This window comes from Sus scrofa, chromosome 10 (assembly GCF_054392235.1).
Source record: "Sus scrofa isolate SSC_HxYL_T2T_F1_AM1 chromosome 10, Sscrofa_HxYL_maternal_Yorkshire_Landrace_v2.0, whole genome shotgun sequence".
NCBI lineage: Eukaryota > Metazoa > Chordata > Mammalia > Artiodactyla > Suidae > Sus > Sus scrofa.
This window is the reverse complement of record NC_139392.1, coordinates 65,549,234-65,571,015: the sequence shown is the minus strand read 5'-3', so window position 1 is coordinate 65,571,015 and position 21,782 is coordinate 65,549,234. Positions and strand designations below refer to the sequence as shown.

The following is a 21,782-nucleotide window of genomic DNA, read 5'->3' as shown; positions in this document are numbered from 1 at the left end:
TTATCTCCAGAAGTCACAAACTGCAGAAAACTAGCGGAATAGGCACAGTCTTAGAACAGTAACAGAAAGCTGAATTTTGACTCCTGTGAGATGAGTTTTCAGATTTGACTGAGTCCTTATTGTTCTTCCCTCACCCCCTTCTCATTTTAAATCATATGCTACCGCTGAAACTTTTGAGCATATGATCTCATGCCTACTCTCATGTAGCTAGGGAAACTTCAGGCTTAGAGAGGCCAGCCTGCTAGGGAGCACATAATTAGCATGTTCAGACAGAATATTCAGGTTCTGGAACCCTGTTCTCTTAAGGACCCAGGATTTTCTACCAAAGTTCCAGTGATTTGCATTGATGGGACAAGTAGAAAGTATAGAATCTTGGCACCTTCTGTGGTGAGAGAAGATGAAGAGATCAGGGATACCACAGAATGAAGTTTTTCCTTCAATAGTATAAGTGGTCCTAGGTTGATTTTATTTTATTTATTTATTTATTGTCTTTTTTTGTCTTTTGTACGGCCGTTCCTGCGGCATATGGAGATTCCCAGGCTAGGGGTCGAATTGGAGCTGTAGCTACTGGCCTGCGCTAGAGCCACAGCAGCACAGGATCCGAGCCGAGTCTGCGACCTACACCACAGCTCACGGCAACACCGGATCCTTAACCCACTGAGCAAGGCCAGGGATCGAACCCGCAACCTCATGGTTCCTAGTCGGATTCGTTAACACTGCGCCATGATGGGAACTCCCCTAGGTTGATTTTATAGTTTGTGTGTGTGTGTGTGTGTGTGTGTGTGTGTGTTAGATACCATTTTAGGATAATGGGTTTCTCATAGCTATTTTTCATAATAACTTTCTTCCTTTTTTAGCTGCAAGGCTTCGGCCGACCAAGTGTATACCATGCTGCTATTGTCATCTTCCTTGAATTCTTTGCATGGGGCTTATTGACAACTCCAACATTAACTGTAAGTATTGCTGAATTAGGTCCTAGTTTATGAGAGCAGAGACAGTCTTAAGCATATGTCTCCAGGGCTATATGTCTAGGTGTGTATTAAGTCTTGACATTGATTTAAGACTGTTTACCACTGGGTTGTTTCCACTATGTAGACTGTGAACCACCTGCAACAAAAATCTGGGCTGCTTATTAAATATTCCTGGGTAGCAGGACCACTCCCATTGAACCAAATCTTGGGAGTGCTGTGGAAAACTGTGATCTCTATGCTTAGGAAAATTGTGGAGTTCCTTCTGTGGCAAAGCGGGATTGGCAGTGTCTTGGGAGTGCTAGGATGCAGGTTTGATCCCCGGCCTGGCATGGTGGGTTAAGGATCCAGCGTTGCCGCAGCTGCAGCATAGGTTGAAATTGGAGCTTGGATCTGATCCGTGGCCCAGTAATTCTAAATGCCATGGGGTGGCTAAAAAAGAAAAAAGAAAGAAAATCATTAAGGTGCCCTAAGGCCCTAAGGGAAATTATCACAAAGCTTTGTTGAAGTTTGTAGCTTGCTTTGTGTGGGTTTACTGGCCTTTGACTTAAGAACATTGTAATAGGAGATTGCTAAGTTCCTTGTTGCAGTGACTATGATGACTGTAAGAGTGTCCCAGTTTCCTTTTTTGGTAGCCGATCTACAGCCATTTCTTCACAGAGGAATGTTGAATTTCTTAGCAAGAACTGGATGTTTGATGTATGGTTAGAGGGAAGGGCAATGTTGAAGGAAAGATTGGGGTGCATATTTTAGGTGCTTAGCAACTACTTAACAGTTTTTTTTTTTTTTTTTTTTTTTTGTCTTCATGGCATATGGAGTTTCTCAGACTACGGGTTGAATTGGAGCTGTAGCCACTGGCCTGCGCCACAGCCACAGCAACGCCAGACCCAAGCTGTGTCTGCTACCTACTCTACAGCTCACAGCAACATCAGATCCTTAACCCACTGAGCGAGGCCAGGGACCAGACCAGCATCCTCGTGGATGCTAGTTGGGTTTGTTACTGCTGAGCCATGACGGGAACTCCAACACTTAGTTTTAATAAAGTTTTTTTTTAAATTGGCCTTACATTTTAGTTGTCTTAAATTGTTCTTTAAAAATCATTGTTGTTAACTCTTTCCCTTACCAGAGAGTTCCTTTGGATACAGATGAACTTTGTTCCCAAATTAGGTTTAGAAAATAGAGAATTTTAGAGGGTGGCTCTTAGCCTTACATATGATTTTGCTGTACACTTTTTAAAATTTTTAATTGGTTAATTTAATATGTCCCAGGGACCAGTGCACCTTCTTCCTTCTTACTGCCCAAAGTAGTGAATTTTTCTAGGGTTTCTGTGTTCTTCTTAGATCCTGGAATGTAGTCTTAGAAGCTAGGTAAAATGCTGCCCTTCTGTCTCTTTGCAGTTTCTGAGAAGTTTTGCCACTTGTAAAGATTTGGTTAAAATGAACGTTTACGTGAGCAGTACAGGGTTGTTAGCATTAGTCTAGAGTGTCATAGAAGAGGTGTTTTTTAGTAGATGTGCTCATTCCCTTTTTCTAAGCTCTTGGTGTTGCTAAATTAAGCTATATGCCCTTTACTTTCCCATCTCCCCAAACTTTACCCCACAGTTTGCTGTTTCTTTTTGATGTGGGGGGACTGATTCACTCCTTTTGAAAAGAAAGATTTTTCTCTAGCATATACCCTCTCTGCCTTTTCTGGTTGGACAGAGAAATGATAATATTGTTAGAGAAGGAAGGGACAAAAATAGGGCTTGTTTTATCACAATTGGAGTTTGTTATTTTCTTTATGCTGGGGTTATCTAGTTCTTAGAATCGTGATTCTCTTACCCACCTTGATGTAACTATAAGGATGATAGTTCGTGTGCATTCTCTCTCTCTCTTTTTTTTTTTTTAACCCCCCTTGCTGTAGCTAGTGGACAGCGCTCTATCCCATTTCCATGAAGGCAAGAAAAATAGTCTTGAGATAAGGATTTAGAGATATTGAACAGTATATACATCTTCATATTTTATCCAGGCTATCTCTGTGTCCTAGCGATAATTAGGATACTCTGTTTGAAGTAATATAGAGCAATTTACTTCTTAGTCATTTTCTCTGTGAGATTTGTTGCCTGTCTCATGTGGCCATGTCCTAGATTACAACTCTAGCTTGTTAGTTAAGCACCATCAAAAGGGTCTCTACCTCTAATACACTGAAGCACAACTGTAAAGTTGGCCTCACCTAGTGATCTTAACCTTTTGGTAGTAGTTCATATGTAAAAATGACCTCTCTTGTCTTATATCCCTGCCTGATATTCTACTCCCTCATCAGAATGTGCATCCTCTTAGAGGGCCTGATCCCATTTTAATATAAGTAAAGTAATCTGATTAAGCTTTTTTAAAGGTCTTCAGCTATAGTTAAATAGGACACTTCTTTCAATAAAGATATACTTCTTATTAATTCCTGTGAGTGAAGAATTTTATTATTTATTTCTTGCAATTTGCAGACTTTCTTTTGCAAGCTGACTTTCCTGGAATCCTGCTAGAGATTTCAAGGACTCAGTATTCCATACCACTGCATTTTCTCTCTGTATGGCTCTTTAAACACTTTCCTGCCACATTCAGTTTTCCTTTCCCTTCTTACTAACTCTCAAAATATGTGTTCATTCAACAAACATATATTCTATCTCATCAGCCCTTTATTTGCTCCACAGTCCAGCTCTTCTGCTTCCATTGCTTTATCAGTGTTTCCTCTTGGGAGCTGAGGTAGATGGGATGGATAGGGCTGTTTGTGAGGCATTTTTAGCATAATACACAGGCACTTTGAGGCATGATTTGCTCTGCACATGAAAAGAAAGTAAAGTTCTAACTATAGTCACAGGGAGACTATCTTGCCTTCTGGATTCACAAGATGTTCCACGCTCATCTTATGGTTTTGACAGTTTCATGTTGGTGTTTTGACCAAGTTTTCAGAAAGTAACATTCCATGAACATATCTGTATTATATAATGACAGTGTATTAAATCTTTGCTTTCTTCCGCACAGCTGACTGTTATGATATAATGAGCATTGGCTAATCAATTGCAATGAACTTTGGCATTTATTTCTGTCCTATTATTGTGTGTAGCATATTTTTATATCTATAAATTGTGAGTGCTTAAAAAAAATGCTGATTTCCATCTTAATATAATTAAAAGAATAATTGACCTGGAAATACAAGGTAACCATTGCTGGGTCTCTTTGTCTTAAAATTTGGTATATAAAATATTTGGTGTGCCTTGTGTTTTTTTTTTTTTTTTTAAAGATTTTTCAGCACTTCTAATATATCTTTGTATTGCTTTCTGGCACCCATAATATCTTATGGGAAGTCAGCTAGTAATAGTATTGTTTTCTTTATGTTAGGGGGGTCTGGAAAATATGGCCTACAGGGCTAATTTGGCCCACTGTCTGTTTTTAATGTGGTCTGAGTACTAAGAATGTTTTCTTAATTTTTTAATCGTTGGAAAATGCCAAAAGAAGGTATTTGGTGACACATAAAAATTATATGAGATTCAAATGTAAGTATCCATAAGTAAAATTTTGTTGGACCACAGTGATGCTAATTGAATGTGGCAATTTTTGTTCTACAATTGCAGAGTTGAGTGGTTGCAACACATGCCATCTTCCCTAAAATATTTACTGTGTAGCGTATGTTCCTTTATAGAATAAGTTTAGTTCCTGCTATAAGTGTTAACTAATTTCCTTTTTCTTGATGCTTTGGAGATTTTTCTCTCTGTGTTTCAAGAATTTGACTATGTTATATGTTAAGGTGTGGATTTTTTTGTGTTACTTTACTTGGGATTTGTTTAGCTTCTGGAGTCGTAGATTATTATTATTTTTTTAATCAAATTTGGGGAGTTCCTGTCGTGGCTCAGCGGAAAACGAATCTGACTAGCATCCATGAGGAGGCAGGTCAGTGGGTTAAGGATCCGGCATTGCCGTGAGCTGTAATGTAGGTTGCAGACTCCGCTCAGATCTGGTGTTGCTGTGGTTGTGGTGCAGGCCAGCGGCTACAGTTCTGATTGGACCCCTAACCTGGGAATGTCCATATGCTGCAGTTACAGCCCTAAAAAACAGACCAAAAAAATTTGAAGGGAAGTTTGTGGCCATTTTTTCAAATCTCTTTCCTTTCCTTTCCTTTTGAGACTCTCATTACACTTGATAGTGTTTCACATGTTTCAGAGGTGAAGTTCATTTTTTGTTCTAAAAATTGCTATCAGACTTTTGGCTTTTGACATGTGAAGACTTCAGCAAATTCTGTTCTAATGAAGCTGAGCAGACCGGTCAAAACCATTTCAGTGCTCTGGAATTCGACCAAAGGCACACAACAAACTGAGAAGCACTTTTTTTTTTTTTTTTAAAGCTACTGAGCTTCAGGCAAGGACAGTGAGTTTGAGTTCTGAGCTATATCTTTTTGCTACAATTGTAACTGTGAGTGTAACAGTTTCTGAGTCCTGTGAATCCTTTTTAACAGGTGACTTGAAATCCATTCTGTTTGTTGTTGGACATTTGGATTTCCTATGTTTACCTATTACAACTATTGCTTTTGTGATATTTCTTGTATATGTCTTTTGGTGAATGTGTATACATTTTTCTTGTATTTTTATAATGTATACCTAGGAGGAAAAATGCAGGATTTTGTTCAATTTGGGCAATATACTGTCAAGAGTTCTCCAGAGTGGTTGAATTGGTTTACCCTCCAACCAGCCGGGCTCCACATCTTCACCCACAGTTGCTATTTCATTTTAATCATTCTGATGTGGAGAATGTAGCCTTAATTTGTATCTTCCTAATAATGAAGTTAACTCCATTTATGTATATTTATTTGCCATGTAAATATCTTTGTGAAGTGTCAGCTCAAGTGTTTAATCCATTTAAAATAATTGAATTGTATGTCCTTTTCTTGTTATTTGTAGGTGTTCTTTGTATGTACTAGATACAAGTTCTTTCTTTTACATGTATGTGTTTCTGATTGCATTGCCTATAAATTGAGAGGGACCAACATCTTTACCATATTGAGTCCTCTAAGATACATGGTATATTCTCATTACACAGCCTTTAAAACTTTCTCTGAATTAGGGTTTAACATTATTTTTTAAAATTTTTTTTTAATTTTTATTTTTTTTATTACTCAAATGAATTTGTCACATCTGTAGTTGTATAATGATCATAACAATCTGATTTCACAGGATTTCCATCCCACAGCCCAGGCACATCCCCCTACCCCCCAAACTGTCTCCTCCGGAGACCATAAGTTTTTCAATGTCTGTGAGGCAGCATCTGTTCTGCAAAGAAGTTTAGTCTGTCCTTTTTTCCGATTCCACATGTCAGTGAAAGCATTGGATGTTGGTGTCTCATTGTATGGCTGACTTCACTTAGCATGATAGTTTCTAGGTCCATCCATGTTGCTAAAAATGCTGGTATTTCGTTCTTTTTTTTTTTTTTTTTTTTTGTCTTTTTGTCTTTTTTGTTGTTGTTGTTGTTGCTATTTCTTGGGCCGCTCCCACGGCATATGGAGGTTCCCAGGCTAGGGGTTGAATCGGAGCTGTAGCCACCGGCCTACGCCAGAGCCACAGCAACGCAGGATCCGAGCCGCGTCTGTGACCTACACCACAGCTCATGGCAACACCGGATCGTTAACCCACTGAGCAAGGGCGGGGATGGAACCCGCAACCTCATGGTTCCTAGTCGGATTCGTTAACCACTGCGCCACGACGGGAACTCCTCATTGATCTTTTCTATGGTTTTCTTTGTTTCTATTTCATTGATTTCTGCTCTGATCTTTATGATTTCTTTCCTTCTGCTAACTTTAGGTCTTGTCTGTTCTCTCTCGAGCTGCTTTAGATGTAAACTTAGCTCGTTTAGTTGAACTTTTTCTTGTTTCCTGAGGTGGGCTTGTATTGCTATAATCTTTCCTCTTAGAATGGCTTTTGCTGCATCCCATAGGTTTTGGAGTGTCATATCTTCGTTTTCATTTGCTTCTAGGTATTTTTTAATTTGCTCTTTGATTTCTTCAGTGATCCATTGGTTGTTTAGTAGCATGTTGTTGTCTCCACGTGTTTGTGTTTTTTTGCAGTTTTTTTCTTGTGGTTATTTCCAGTTGTATAGCATTGTGGTCGGAAAAGACATTGATAGGATTTCAATTTTCTTAAAGTTACCGAGGTTGGATTTGTAGTCCAGGATGTGATCAGTCTTAGAGAATGTTCCATGTGCACTTGAGAAGAATTTGTATTCTGTTGTTTTTGGATGAAATGTCCATTAAGTCCATCTGGTTTAATGCTTCATTCAGGGCCTGTGTTTCCTTATTGATTTTCTGTCTGGTTGATCTGTCCATTGCTGTAAGTGGGGTGTTAAAGTCCCCCACTATGATTGTGTTATTGTTGATTTCTCCTTTTAAGGTTGTTAGCAGTTGCCGTATATATTGTGGTGAACCTGTGTTGGGTGCATAGATATTTAAAATTGTTATATCATCTTCTTGGATTGATCCTTTGATCATTATGTAATGTCCTTCTTTGTCCCTTAAAATATTCTTCATTTTAAAGTCTATTTTGTCTGATATGAGTATTGCTACTCCAGCTTTCTTTTGATCCCCATTTGCATGAAATATTTTCTTCCATCCTCTCACTTTCAATGTGTATGTGTCCCTAGAAGTGAAGTGGGTCTCTTGAAGACAGCATATATATGGGTCTTGTTTTTGTATCCATTCAGCCAGTCTATGTCTTTTGGTTGGGGCGTTTGGTCCATTCACATTTAAGGTAATTATTGATATGTATGTTCTTATTGGCATTTTATTAATAACTTTGTATTTGTTTTTGCTGCTCTTTTTCCTTTCCTTCTTCTCTTGTTCTTTTCTGCCTATAGAAGTTCCTTTAGTATTTGTTGTAAGGCTGGTTTAGTGTTGCTGAGTTCTCTCAGCTTTTGCTTATCTGTGAAGGTTTTGATTTCTCCTTCAAATCTGAACGAGAGCCTTGCTGGGTAGAGTAATCTTGGTTGGAGGTTTTTTCCTTTCATCACCTTGAGTATATCATGCCACTCCCTTCTGGCCTGCAGAGTTTCTGTTGAAAAATCTGCCGATAGCCTTATCGGGGTTCCCTTGTATGTTACTGGTTTCTTTTTCCTAGCTGCTTTCAAGATTTTCTCTTTGTCTTTAATTTTGGTTAGTTTGATTAATATGTGTCTCGGGGTGTTCCTCCTTGGGTTTATTTTATATGGTACTCGTTGTGCTTCCTGGATTTGAGTGAGTGATTCCTTCCCCATGCTAGGGAAGTTTTCGGCTATTATCTCTTGGAATATTTTTCCTGTCTCCTTCTCTCTCTCTTCTCCTTCTGGCACCCCTGTAATACGGATGTTGGTGCATTTCACGTTGTCCCAGAGTTTTCTGAGACTCTCTTCATTTGTTTTCAATCTTTCTTCTCTTTTCTGTTCTGCATCCGTAATTTCTACTAATCTGTTCTCCACCTCGCTTATTCGTTCTTCTGCCTCCTGTATTCTGCTGTTGGCTGCTTCTAGTGAATTTTTTATTTCAGTTATTGTGTTCTGCATCTCTTCTTGTTTAAGTTTTCTATCTTGTATCTCTTTGCTCAGTGTTTCCTGTAAGTTATCCATCTTTGCCTCCAGTTTATTTCCAATGTCTTGCATCATCTTCAGCATCAACAGTCTAAAGTCTTTTTCCTGGAGGCTAAGAATCTCCTCATGGCTTAGCTGGTTTTCTGGGGTTTTTCCTTTCTCCCTCATCTGAGTTCGAGTTCTCTGTCTTTTCATTTGTATAGGCTTTTGGTGTGGTGACCTTTTTATAACTAATAGAGTTGTAGCCTCTCTTACTTCTGGTGTCTGTCCCCCTTGTGGCTGAAGTCGGTATGGGGGCTTGCTGTAGGCTTCCTGATGCCTGCCCCCTGGTAGGTGGAGCAGATTCTAATCCCTCTGGTGGGTGGGGCTTAGTCTCTGGATGGGATTAGAGGCAGCTGTGTGCCTGAGGGGTCTTTAGGTAGCCTGTTGACTGAGGGGTGGGGCTGTGATCCCACCTGGATTATTGTTTGCCCTGGGGCTTCTCAGCAGCTGACTGGTGGGGCCAAATTTTCCCAGAATGGCCACCTCCAGAGAAGGCAGCTGCTGAATATTCTTGAGAGCTTTGCCTTCAATGTCCTTCCCTCACAGCAAGCCACATTCACCCTGTTTTCTCAGGATGTCCTCCAAGAACTGCAGTCAGGTTTGACCTAGGTTCCTGTGGAGACCTTGCTCTGCCCTGGGACCCAGTGCACGTGAAAGTCCGTGTGCGCCTTTTAAGAATGGGGTCTCTGTTTCCCCCAGTCCTGTGGAACTCCTGCGCACAAGCCCCACTGGCCTTCAATGCCAGATGCTCCGGGGGCTCTTTCTCCCAGTTCCAGAATCGCCACACGTGAGAGTTTGATGTGTGGCTCAGACCTCTTCCTCCTGTAGGTGAGTCTCCGTGAACCAGTTAGTTTTCAGTCTGTGGAGCTTCCCACCTGGGAGGTATGGGGTTGTTTATATCACGATATCACCCCTCCTACCTGTTGATGTGTCCTCCTGTTTTTCTTCTGGAGTAGGGTATATTTTTTAAGGTTTCCAATCCATTTGAGTGAAGAGTGCTCAGTCTTTAGTTGTGAATTTTGTTGTTTTTAGGAGAGAAGTTGAGCTCCAGTCCTTCTATTCCACCATCTCTTCCTCCTGAAGCTAACATTTTTCGGTGCATGTATTTTCCACTAGATTTATTCCTGGGTATTTGGGCTTTGATCCTATTGTAAAGGTTTATTTTCTGTTTGTTCATTTTTAGTTCATAAAACAATTCATTTTTGTATCTTGACCATGAATCTAGTAATTTTGCTAAATTCATTTATTCATCTTTATAGTTTAGGTAGGTTTTATGTGTACATTCTAGTGCTCGTCTTCCTCTTTCAGTATTATCTTCTGTAAAAAATTCTTGAAGACTTTGCTTACTTGTTTTGCTTTGATTGGTGCAGGACCTTGTGCAGCGTATTGTTTTGAATACATGCAGCATCCTCTTGACTCTTATGGAGAACACCTACACTTGTTTTAAAGCTTTCTTCTGTTTCCTACCATGATTTGGTTATTTGGTAATGAAGTTGATTTTTTTTTTTTTTTTTTTTGTCTTTTTGCCATTTCTTGGGCCGCTCCCTCGGCATATGGAAGTTCCCAGGCTAGGGGTCGAATCGGAGCTGAAGCCACTGGCCTATACCAGGGCCACAGCAAGGCTGGATCCGAGCCGCGTCTGCAACCTACATCACAGCTCATGGCAACACCGGATCGTTAACCCACTGAGCAAGGGCAGGGATCGAACCGGTTCCTAGTCGGATTTGTTCACCACTGCGCCAGGACGGGAACTCCCTTATCTTTACCTTTTTGTGTTTTTGTTTTTTGTTTTGGGCTGTCCTGAAGCATATGGAGTTCCTGTGCCAGGGATCAGTTCTGAGCTGCAGTTGAGACCTACACTGCAGCTGTGGCAACCCACTGTGCTGGGCTAGTGCCTGTGTCCTTGTGCTCCAGAGATGCCACTGATTCTGTCACATCACAGTGAGAACTCCTTTTTGTGTTACTTTTTGTGCCTTTTATTGGTTTTCCTCAAATTCATTTGTAGAATTTTTTATGTATTTATATTTACAAATGAGAGGGTAGATCAGTGCTTGTGAAACCAAATGTCTTCTGAGGCTACACAAGTGAGAGGCAGGGTAAGAATTGGGTTGGTGTTGCCATTGGAATACATGCTCCTACTGTAGCAGCCACTATCTACTTAGCCATTTGGTAACATGGCAGTTCAGGCTCCATGTTTTGAAATCTTCTGACTTTCTATGAGATGCTAGAAAATAATATCGAGTTTGGTGGAATTTCCTGAAATTTACACATTGGCAACCAACTCACTTTGGAAAATATGTTATGAGACAATTTTGCCAATTTGCCAGTCATTGTCTAGACATCTCTGGTAGCCAGAGTGACTTTTTTTTTCCAGCCCAGTTGGAAATCCATGTTCTGTAATAATGAATTGCAAGGATTGTTTATAGCAGCTCTGAAAGTATTGGTGCTCTGGGATTTCCTCTATAGTACTGATTTATAGTAGGGCTTTTTGCCACTTTTGGCAGCCATAAGCCACCTGGGAGACTTATTAGTTTTGAATTCCAGCCCCATTCAATTCTGCAAGTATCCATTACTACTTAGAAGTCCCACTTCAGAGAACTGTGCTTATGGTTCTCATCCTGGGGACATATGTAAAGGTCAGCAGCTTTGAGAAAAGATACCTGTTAATAACCTTTTAATAATCTAGTCAGTTATGGATGTTCTTCCTCCTCCAATTCTGGGTCCGCACCCCCCCCCTCACCCTGCCCGGTGGATTCTGAAAAGATAACTTCAAACATCTTTTTTTACCTTCACATTTGACTATTTCTTTCTCAGCCTTTTCCCATCTGCTCTATATCATCCAGAATTGCTTCACTTTTCCAGGTAAATAGTGAATGCTGTAAATTAGTTTCACTTTTTTTTCTGTCATATGAGTGATACTTTAGGTAGAAGAGAAAAAGAGCTGTGTGTATATTTGAATGTAATGTGTGTATATATACACATACATGTGTGTGTGTGTGTATTTATACACACATACAGATGTTTATTAGCTTCATTGTACTGGAAGTCAGTTCAGTTCTCCAAACTTTCTGAAGGTTTTTTTTAAAGCAAATGCCATGGTATTTTTATGTTTACTATAGTCCTTCCCAAGAGTAAAGGCAATATTGTTCTTGAATTTTTTAGTATAGAAAGATATTTAAAATGAAAGCTTGTTCTTATCTGAGATGTTTAATATACTTTTAATAACTAAAGTTTACTTTATTGTGCTGTTATCTTTAGTAGCTAAATTTTTATTGCTTTATTTTATTTTTTGTCTTTTTAGGGTCGCACCCGCGGCACATGGAGGTTCCCAGGCTAGGGGATGAATCAGAGCTGCAGCCACCTGCCTGTGCCAGAGCCACAGCAACGTGGGATCTGAGCCATGTCTGCGACCTATACCACAGCTCACAGCAACGCCGGATCCTTAACCCACTGAGCGAGTCCAGGGATCGTATCTGCAACCTCATGGTTATTAGTCGGGTTCATTAACCACCGAGCCACGACTGGAACTCCTCCTGTACTGTATTTTTAAAAACTTTGAATATATCATAAAAAGTCTGGAATATTGCTGTTTTCTTTACAGCTGCTTTATTTTATGAAGTGTTTAGTCCTTCCTCTGTGAAAAAAAATTATTGACTTTGTTTTACTTATTTAACAAAATTTTACTGTTTGTCTTTTTTTAATAAGAAAAAGTAGAAAAGTTTTTAAAAGCACAGATTGAAAATTTTTAGAGGATCTGCCTATGGCATGGCTCTGTTACCCAGAAACAGTCTATCCTACTGCCAGTAATTCTTTTAGATCTATTTATTTTAATGTGCAGGTCAGTAAATCCATGTTCTCTCATACAGGGATATGGTTTTGCCAGATTTAAAGAGGTTATCTCTTATTCTTAGATTGTATCACCAGATAATGAATGCACATTTGGACCATTTTGACTGTAGAATTGTTTTAGGGGAGGTCAGAGGTCCGGAGTGTGAGGATGAAGCTGGGGTCAGCAGAGGATCAGCATTGCTGTCCCTTTGACTGCATGAAGGCAGCCCCTGGAGTTATTGGTGTAGTGTTCGCCAACACTCCCCCAACCCTGTTTCCCACTGGCAAAAACTGAGGAAACGCATGTACAGGAGGAGTTTGAAAATTTTCTGTAAGCTCTCAGCCTTGGTCTGACAAAATATAATAGGGAAAAACATGGGGCTGAAAGACAGTGGATAAATAACTGGCACATTCAGGATCAGAGAATTGTCTTGTAAAATATATTGACTCTTGGGTTTTGCTGTTTTACCATATTATTGTGATACATTTGACAAATAGTTTTAATATTTGTTTGTATTCCTTTTTCTTTAAAGAAAATTTCTATATCTCTATCCTATGAAATTTGTCATTAAGGGAAGATTTTTCTGAAAAATTTTCCACTTGAGATACTTGGTGTCCTTATTTACATTTCTGTTTTTCTCAGTACAGCAGTTAAAATTCACACGCCACTAGCTGAGATGACCAACTTTTTCTGAACCTTAAAATTTATGTTTTTAGGGACTAGATAAGAAATCATTTCCGTGAGTACATTTTAATGTCATTTAAAAAAAAAAACCTTCAGAGATAAACCATCTAAACTTAGGAGACAGTTGCCCTATCCTGCCCCCCATTTTTTATAATTCATAGGACTTCAAGTGTATAGAATTAGATTAATCATAACTCTTTGTTCATGTTACATAGATTGAAACATTCATTCTCCCTTGTTTTATGTTTTAGCCTCCTTATTTTAAAAATTTATTTCTGTTACATATTTTTTAAGGATGTGGCAAACAGCTCTAAACTCATGCATAACCCAACAATAGTTTATTTCTAGTTGTGTCCTCTTTGCTTGTCTCTTTTCTACCTCCCCCAAAAAGGTAACCATGATTCTGAATTTCTTTCTTTCTTTCTTTTTTGCTTTTTAGGGCTGAACCCGAGGCATTTGGAAGTTCCCAGGCTAAGGGTCGAGTCAGAGCTACAGCTGCCTGCCTACACCACAGCCACTCAATGCGAGATTCTCAACCCACTGAGCAAGGCCAGGGTTTGAACCTGTATCCTCATGAATACAGTGGGATTCGCTTCCACTGAGCCATGACGGGAACTCCCACGATTCTGAATATTTTATTTATCATTTACTTGATTATTTTTTAGTTTTAGCTCACATTATTTTATATAGTAACACACAGTTATAGCTTTTATTTATCACTTAATTTTGGTATTTTTGAACTTATAAAAGTGGTATCACATGGATAATGCTCATGTTCTATTCTGGGGCTTCCTCTTTCTCTGTTGTGCACTTTTTTTTTCTTTTTCTTGTTCTTCATTTTTTCTTTCTTTTTAGGGCTGCACTTGAAGTATATGGAAGTTCCTGGGCTAGGGATTGAATCAAAGCAGCAGCTGCCAACCTACACCACAGCCACAGCAACATGGTGTCTAAGCTGCATCTGCAGCCTACACCACAGCTCACAGCAATGCCGTATCCTTAACCCACTGATCGAGGCCAGGGATTGAACCTGCATCCTCATGGATCTTAGGTTCTTAACCTATTGACCCACAGTGGGAGCTCCTATTGTGTGCTTTTAACACAAATTATTTTCTGTCTTCTGGTGGTAAACATTTGCTTCAGTTTTTCCATTGTTTAAACAGTGTTGCTGTAAACATTCTTGTACATGTCTTGGTGTCCGTGCACCTCACTTTCTTCTGTGGTTAAACATTGCTGGATCATAGGTGTGCAAACGTTGATTTAGCCAGATTTTGCTAAACTGTTTTTTAAAGTGATTATACTAATATAGATTTCTACCAGCAATGTGTAAGAGAGTCTGTGGTTCCAAATCCTGTGGTTCAGATTCTGTCTAAAACTTGGTATACTTTTTTGACTTTTAACTGATGTATTAAGTCTCTGTGAATTCAGTTGCCTCATTATTCTGTTCTGTGTACCACAGTTCTAAGTTGTTGTTGTTTTTCCTTTTTGCCCTCTTTAGCATTGACTCGTTAGCAAAATGTTCTCCTGTTGTATTGGAAGTATTCTCTATTCCTGTCATTTTGTGGTTGCCATGGCATTACATGCAGATGTATCAAAGTCTAATATTAATCAATATCTTTACCCTCAACCAGGACAATAATATTAATATAAGTGAGGTAAATAAATTTAACATTTTGTAGTCACTTACTTCATTTATGCTAATGCTATTATTTTAATTCTGTATAATTGAAAATAAAACCTATAAGACTCATTTTTTGTTCTGTAGCATCACTGTTTATTTATATCTACCATTTTCTTTGCTCTTTATTTTATATCTGGCTTAGTTTTCTTCTGGGAATGTATTTTTTTATATTTTATTTGCCAGAATCTATAAGTTAGTAAACACATTACTGTAAGTTAATAAACCAGTTTTTGCCAGCTCAAAAAAATGTATATATTTGTCTTTGTTCTCAAAGGACATTTTAACTGGGTATAAAATTTTAGGTTGGTGTTTGTTTTGTTTTTCTCATCATATTACTGATAGGACAGCATGCTCCTTGTCTTGCTTGGTTCAGTTGTTGCTTTTACAAAAAAGTCCAGCTGTTGTTCTTTTGAAGGCAATCTGTATTTCTCTGGCTGTTTTTAGGAACCAAATAAGGTTCTCTATAGATTTTTTTTTTTCCTCTCTCTCTTTTTTTGACCACCTCTCAGCCTATAGAGTTCTCTGGCCAGGAATCAATGCTGGATCCTCTAACACACTCTATGGGCTTAGGGTTGAACCTACATCATGGTACTGCAGAGATGGCATCAATCCCGTTGAGCCACAGTGGGAACTCATATAATTTTAATTTGTGTGTGTATATTTCTTCTTATACTGTTTAAAATTGTTAGACCGCTTTTATCTTACATTGATGTCTGTCATTGATTCAAGTTCATTCTCAGCCATTGGCTCCTGAAATACTGCTCTGCCTCATTGTCATTACTGGACAAGTTTAATTGTCAGATTTTCTTTTTGGATCCTCTGTGCGTCTCCTCTCTTATTTTCACTCCATGCTTTTGTTTATTTCTTCCTGTTGATTTCTGCCTATGGTCTACTTTATAAAAAGAATAAAAGCTACAGAGGAGAATACATAAATTATCTAGAAAAGGCTTAGGAATGAGTGAAAATGAGATTCATGAAAACAAATAGAGAATTGGTAAAGCATGGTGAGAGAGGAGTCAGTGCAATTTCTGACAGTTTTACCAAGCCCAGTACAGAGAGGAGTGTTGCTTGCCTGACTGAGGAGAGGACAAGGTTGACTTTGATTGACAGACTAGCTGAAAGCTGGTGACTGCAACAGCAGACTCTTGCTTCCTTTTATTTGATACCTGGGCTTCAGAAATATGCCTGCCCCATCTGATTGCTAGGGAAACTAAATTCAGAGGATGAAACTAAAGGCTATATCTTCTCCTTTTCATTCCTTTTTTCTTTTTTCTTTTTATGTCTGCACATGTGGCATATGGAAGTTCCTGGGCCAGGGTCAAATTGAAGCTGCAGCTGCCCCCTGTGCCACAGCCACACTGGATCCGATATGCATCTGTGACCTACACAGCAGCTTGTGGCAATGCTGGATCCTAAACCCACTGAGCAAGGCCAGGAATCAGACCCACATCTTCATAGAAACTATGTCAGATTCTTAACTTGCTGGGAACTCCTGTATCCTCTCTCTCCACACCCCACACCCCTCCTTTATTTTTTTGCTTTTTAGGTCCAAACCCATGGCATATGAAAGTTCCTAGGCTAGGGGTCCAATTGGAGCTACAGCTGCTGGCCTACACCACAGCTCACAGCAGTGCTGGATCCCTGACCCACTGAGCAAGGCCAGGGATTGAACCTGCATCCTCATGGATACTAGTTGGGTTTGTTTCCACTTCAGCGGGAAGGGAGCTTCTTCCCCCTTTTTATTTTCCTTATTGGCTGCCCCAGGGCATATGGAGTTCCCAGGCCAGGGATCAGCTCTGAGCCACAGTTGCTACCTATGCCACAATTACAGCAACGCCAGATCCACTGTGTCAGGCTGGGGATTGAGCCCACATCCTGGTGCTGCAGAGGCCCTGCTGATCCCATTGTGCCACAGTGAGAACTCCTGCAGCTTCTCTTCTATGTTCTGTCTTTTGTCTCGCTATGCTGCATTATGACCTACTTTTGGGTTCACTAATTCTCTCTTAAGCTACGTTAATCTTGTTAAACATATCCATTAAGTTTCTAACTTGACTTTTTTCTGTTCTAAAATTTCTTTTTCTTTTAATCTGCTGCAAAACTTATTTTGTATATTTTTCAACAAAATAATAAGCATGCTAATTTTAAAGTCTATGTTGAGTAATTCCAAAATATGTCTTTGATGGTCTGTTTCTGTTTTATATTTTTGTTTGCTTGTTTGTTGGTGTTTTCTGGTTCACGGTTTCTGATTTGCTTTTGTATCTGATTACCTTTGATTATGTATTTATCATTATGTTTGAAAAAATACATGTATCGTTGATTTGGAGGCTAGATGATGGCCTTTTCAGAAATGATTGTTGATTTTTTTCTTCTTGACCTCTGAAGGTGCTACCAGTCTGGATCAGTACAATCCAAATTTAAGGCTTGAGGTTTTCTAGACTACCTAGGGCAGGAAGCTGAGCTGCAGGTCCATACCTGAGTTTGTGTACCTCTGTAGTGCATGATTATATTGTTGGTGGTTGAGGAGGTAGCTAATGTAACTATTTTTGCTACAAACACTTTTGTAGTAAAAGCAACTGAATGCTGGGTGTTCGTAGGTTCTTGCTTTATTTTGATTTCTGTCTCAGTATCTTACTATCTTTTCATGTTTTTAGGGTCTTTTCTATATTTCACTGATATTTAAACTTTTTCATTCCTCGGTTCATTTTATTTACCTAGCCTGCCATTAACAGAGGCAGAAATCTTTCCCTTTAGTTTGGTTTTAAATTTGTCTTGATGTTTATTTGCTTTTTGTAGGTTCTACACGAAACATTTCCTCAACACACATTCCTCATGAATGGTCTCATTCAAGGTGTAAAGGTAAGAACAGTTTTTTTGTGAGGTATACAGTGAGCCAAAGCCAGCAATCCTTAGCAGTTTAACTCTGGAAGTTTAAATGAGACTTAGGGAAATGTTTACTTTTGTAACTTTTGTAAATCAAATTTTTAGCCAGCTTATCAAAGAGAAAATAAAATACAATGCAAATCCATAAGGCACTGGTAAAAGCATTACTTTACTTATTGTTATTAATATGTACACAGAAGTATTTGAAAGGTTTAATTATGTGAGCTTTTAATTGCTCTATCAGCAGAATATAATGTCTTTTTTGGAGACAGACTTTGAGATTGAAGAAGGAAGCATCAAGATTTAGTTGGAGAACTCCATTGTGGCTCAGCAGTAATGAACCCAACTAGTATCCACAAGAACTCAGGTTCGGGGAGTTCCCGTCGTGGCGCAGTGGTTAACGAATCCGACTAGGAACCATGAGGATGCGGGTTCGATCCCTGCCCTTGCTCAGTGGGTCAAGGTTCTGGCGTTGCTGTGAGCTGTGGTGTAGGTCGCAGATACGGCTCGGATCCCGCGTTGCTGTGGCTCTGGCGTAGGCTGGCAGCTACAGCTCCGATTAGACCCCTAGCCTGGGAACCTCCATATGCCTCGGGAATGGCCCTAGAAATGGCAAAAAGACAAGAAAAAAAAAAAAAACAAAACTCAGGTTCAATCCCTGGCCCCGTTCAGTGGGTTAAGGATCCAGTGTTGCCATGAGCTGCGGTTTAGGTTGCAGATGAGGCTCAGATCTGGCATTGCTGTGGCCTGTGATGTAGGCCAGCAGCTGCAGCTCTGATTTGCCTCCTAGCCTGGTAACTTACATATGCCACAGGTGCAGCCCTAAAAAGCAAAAAAAAAAAAAAAAAAAGACAATTTTCTGCGCTCTCATTTAATTAGCCTTAATTCATTATTTAAATTTCAGTGTAGTATTTTCAGAAAAGCTTATAAATAAGGGGTTAAAATAAATGTTCCAGTCCCACTTTGTAGTAGAGTATATTGATACAGGATATAAATTGACTGTTTCAACTTAGATAATATCTATCTACGTAATTTTACTTGGTGGTGAACAGCACACTTAAAATTATGCCTTAGTAATTTGCTGAATTCAGCCATAGAAATTTGCTGAATTCATAGCTTTGAGCAGCCTTAATTGTAATGAAGGCTGGTTATTCTTTACCTGTTTACAAAATGAATTTGGGATGCTTACAACAATAACATAAATAAAACAGGGCAATTTAAATAAAATGAAACAAGATGCTCTTAATATTCATTGAGAGGAGGAGGAATATTATCAGGAATCTGGTATCTGTTCATTTAAGCACCAGTTTGTGAGCAGTTTTTATCTCCATGATAAAAAGAATAAATAAATGAGAGAAGACAATGATAAAAATACAACATACATTTTTTTTTTTGTCTTTTTAGAGCCACACGCATGACATATGGGGGTTCCCAGGCTCTAGAGGTTGAAGGGGAGCTGTAGCCACTGGCCTATGCCAAAACCACAGCAACGCCAGATCTGAGTGTCGTCTGCGACCTACACCACAGCTTACAGCAACGCTGGATCCTTAACCCACTGAACGAGGCCAGGGATCGAACCTGCGTCCTCATGGATACTAGTCAGATTCATTTCCACTGAGCCACAACAGGAACTCCAATAGAACATAAATTTATCCTTACAGTAGATCTTTGTAGAGGATACTCCATATATCTTTTAATTTTGTCTTGTGGAGCTAATAAAATGTGTTTTATTCTGGTTCTGCAAAAAAAAAAAACCCAACTAAGTCTGCACCCTAAAGCCAACAGGCATGTTATTACACGTTCACTTAGAGCCATCCGTAGTGTTACTCTAAAAAAAAACATAAAAGGTATTTGTTTGAATCATGGGCATGGGCAAATACTTACTTAACTTCAACAACTATTGAACTTCAGTTTATTGAATTTAAATAAGGAGTTATATAGTTTAATAACTGGCTGTTGTTTCAAGGGTGGGATATAACGAGAGAACCCTACAGCAAAGCATGGCTCTGGCAAGATATCTTCATATAGCTTAAACACAAAGGAATGAATATGGCTGTAGATTGCTTTAGCTTTAAAAATCTGTTTTACATCATATTAACTGTGTTATCTTAGTCATAATTTATCCTTCCTAACCTTAGTTTCATTATTAATATAATAAAGATAAAAAGATCCAGGAGTTCCCATTGTGGTGCAGTGGTTAATGAATCCGACTAGGAACCACACGGTTGTGGGTTCGATCCCTGGCCTTGCTCAGTGGGTTAAGGATCTGGCATTGCCGTGAGCTTTGGTGTGTGTCGCAGATGCGGCTCGGATCCTGCATTGCTGTGACTCTAGCGTAGGCTGGTGGCTACAGCTCCGATGAGACCCCTCGCCTGGGAACCTCCATATGCCGCAGGAAGCAGCCCTAGAAAAGGCAAAGAGAATTAAAAAAAAAAAAAAGTGAGGTCATTTAACTCTCTTGACGTAAGAATAGACTAAATGCCCTGGTAATCCACCATGGCTTAGAAGTTACAAGGTTTGAACATGGACTAATATTTTATTTCAGAGGAGCCAGAGTCTTTTCTCCTTAGCTTGTCTGCCCTCCGTTGAGTCTTCCTCTCACTTCCCCTTATTTCATTTTACTTGTCTCCTGGCCCATTGACTCTGGTTTATTGGTGGCTGATAGGGGTTTAAAATCCTATTCCTTTTCTTCTCATCAGTGTCACCTTGGAAGCTACTGTGTGTTGATTTCTTCTTGCAAGTTCTATTCAGTTTACCAAACCTCTTTAAAAGCCCTTATTACCAGGCCCTGTGATAGGCACCAGGGATACAGGATGAAAAGAAACCATCCCTCTGACCTTAATCTCAATTTCTAATCCAATAGCAAAGATAGACAACAAATAATTGTAATAGGGTGTACCACGTCTGGGGTGGGTGGGGGGGAGTTGGGTGGGGATTGTTTATTTTGCAGCCTTCCAAAACTAGTGTGATTAATTATGCTTGTGTAGCTAAGAAAATAGATAAGAGGACAAGGTGCTTCTTGCCCATAGTTGTTAAGAGTGACTTGTAGATTACCAGGTCCAAGTGTGGAAAGTATATACAGGCACAGCAGGGGCCTTTGCAAGTAAATGCCCATTGGCACAAAGGAACATGGGATGTTCAGAAAACCTAAGAAATATTGCATTAGCCAAAGCTTAGGGTGTGTGTTAGGTGCCAGCTTTTGGACGGTTCTATTTGTGCTTATGCTGAGGAGTTTTTTAAAAGTATTATGAAAGTTCACAAAGGAAAGAATAATATAATAAACACCCATGTATTTATCATCCAGTTTCATTATATATCAGCATTTTCCCACTCTTGGTTTTATCCTGGTTTTCCTTCACTCTTTTTTTTGGGGGGGGGGGTTTGCCCCTGTGTTATGTGGAAGTTCCTGGGCTAGGAATCAAACCTGTGCTGTGGCAACTACCCAAACCACTGCAGTGACAACATTGGATCCTTAATTCATTGTACCATAAGAGAACTCCCTTCCTTCACTCATTTTTATTTGAACTGTTTAAAAGCAAAGTTCATTTTGTTTTTCTGTTTGTTTTAGCCATCTTGCAGCACATGGCGTTCCCAGGCCAGGGATCAGATCTGAGCTGCAGTTGCAACCTATACCGCAGCTATGACAACGCTGCATCCTTAACCTACTGTGCTGGGCTCGGGGTGGAACCTGTGTCCCAGCAGTCCAGAGATGCTGCCAATCCCTTTGCACCACAGTGGGAACTTCTAAAAGCAAAGTTCAGACAGTCATTACTTCATCCATGAATACCTGCTGAAGAATTGAAACTCTGCACAGTAGAGATCATTGCTGGGTTTAAACAAGATATCAAAAAATTGACATATGCATCTCATCAAGGTTGCTCTTGGGAGTATGTGAAAGACAGACTAGAGGGAAATAGGACCAGGGGCAGGGGACAGTTAAGGTGGCTTTATTTCAATCCAAGTAAGAAATGCTGAACTGTGTCATAGTAGGGGATGGATAGAGACAAAAGCATGATCTGAAAAATCATCTTGGGGAATGGAGGAATGATGGAAAAGCTTTAGACAGCTTCTTAGCCAAAATGGCAAGTGTGGACCTTTGCTCAGGTATATAGGGAGCAGTGTGAGTG

General features: G+C 39.5%; 1 protein-coding gene across 2 annotated transcripts in view; it reads left to right on the top strand.

Moving 5' to 3' along the window:
- The window catches only part of MFSD14B (major facilitator superfamily domain containing 14B), a 51,499-nt gene that overhangs the window by 8,301 nt on the left and 21,416 nt on the right, over positions 1-21,782 (top strand). For both annotated transcript variants that reach the window (XR_014817155.1, NM_001243400.1), the window contains exons 2-3: positions 858-953; positions 17,569-17,631. Coding sequence is in view for 1 of the 2 variants with exons in the window: in NM_001243400.1 (NP_001230329.1) it covers positions 858-953; positions 17,569-17,631 (159 nt within the window). In the remaining variant the exon portion in view is untranslated. The remainder of the gene's footprint in view (positions 1-857; positions 954-17,568; positions 17,632-21,782) is intronic.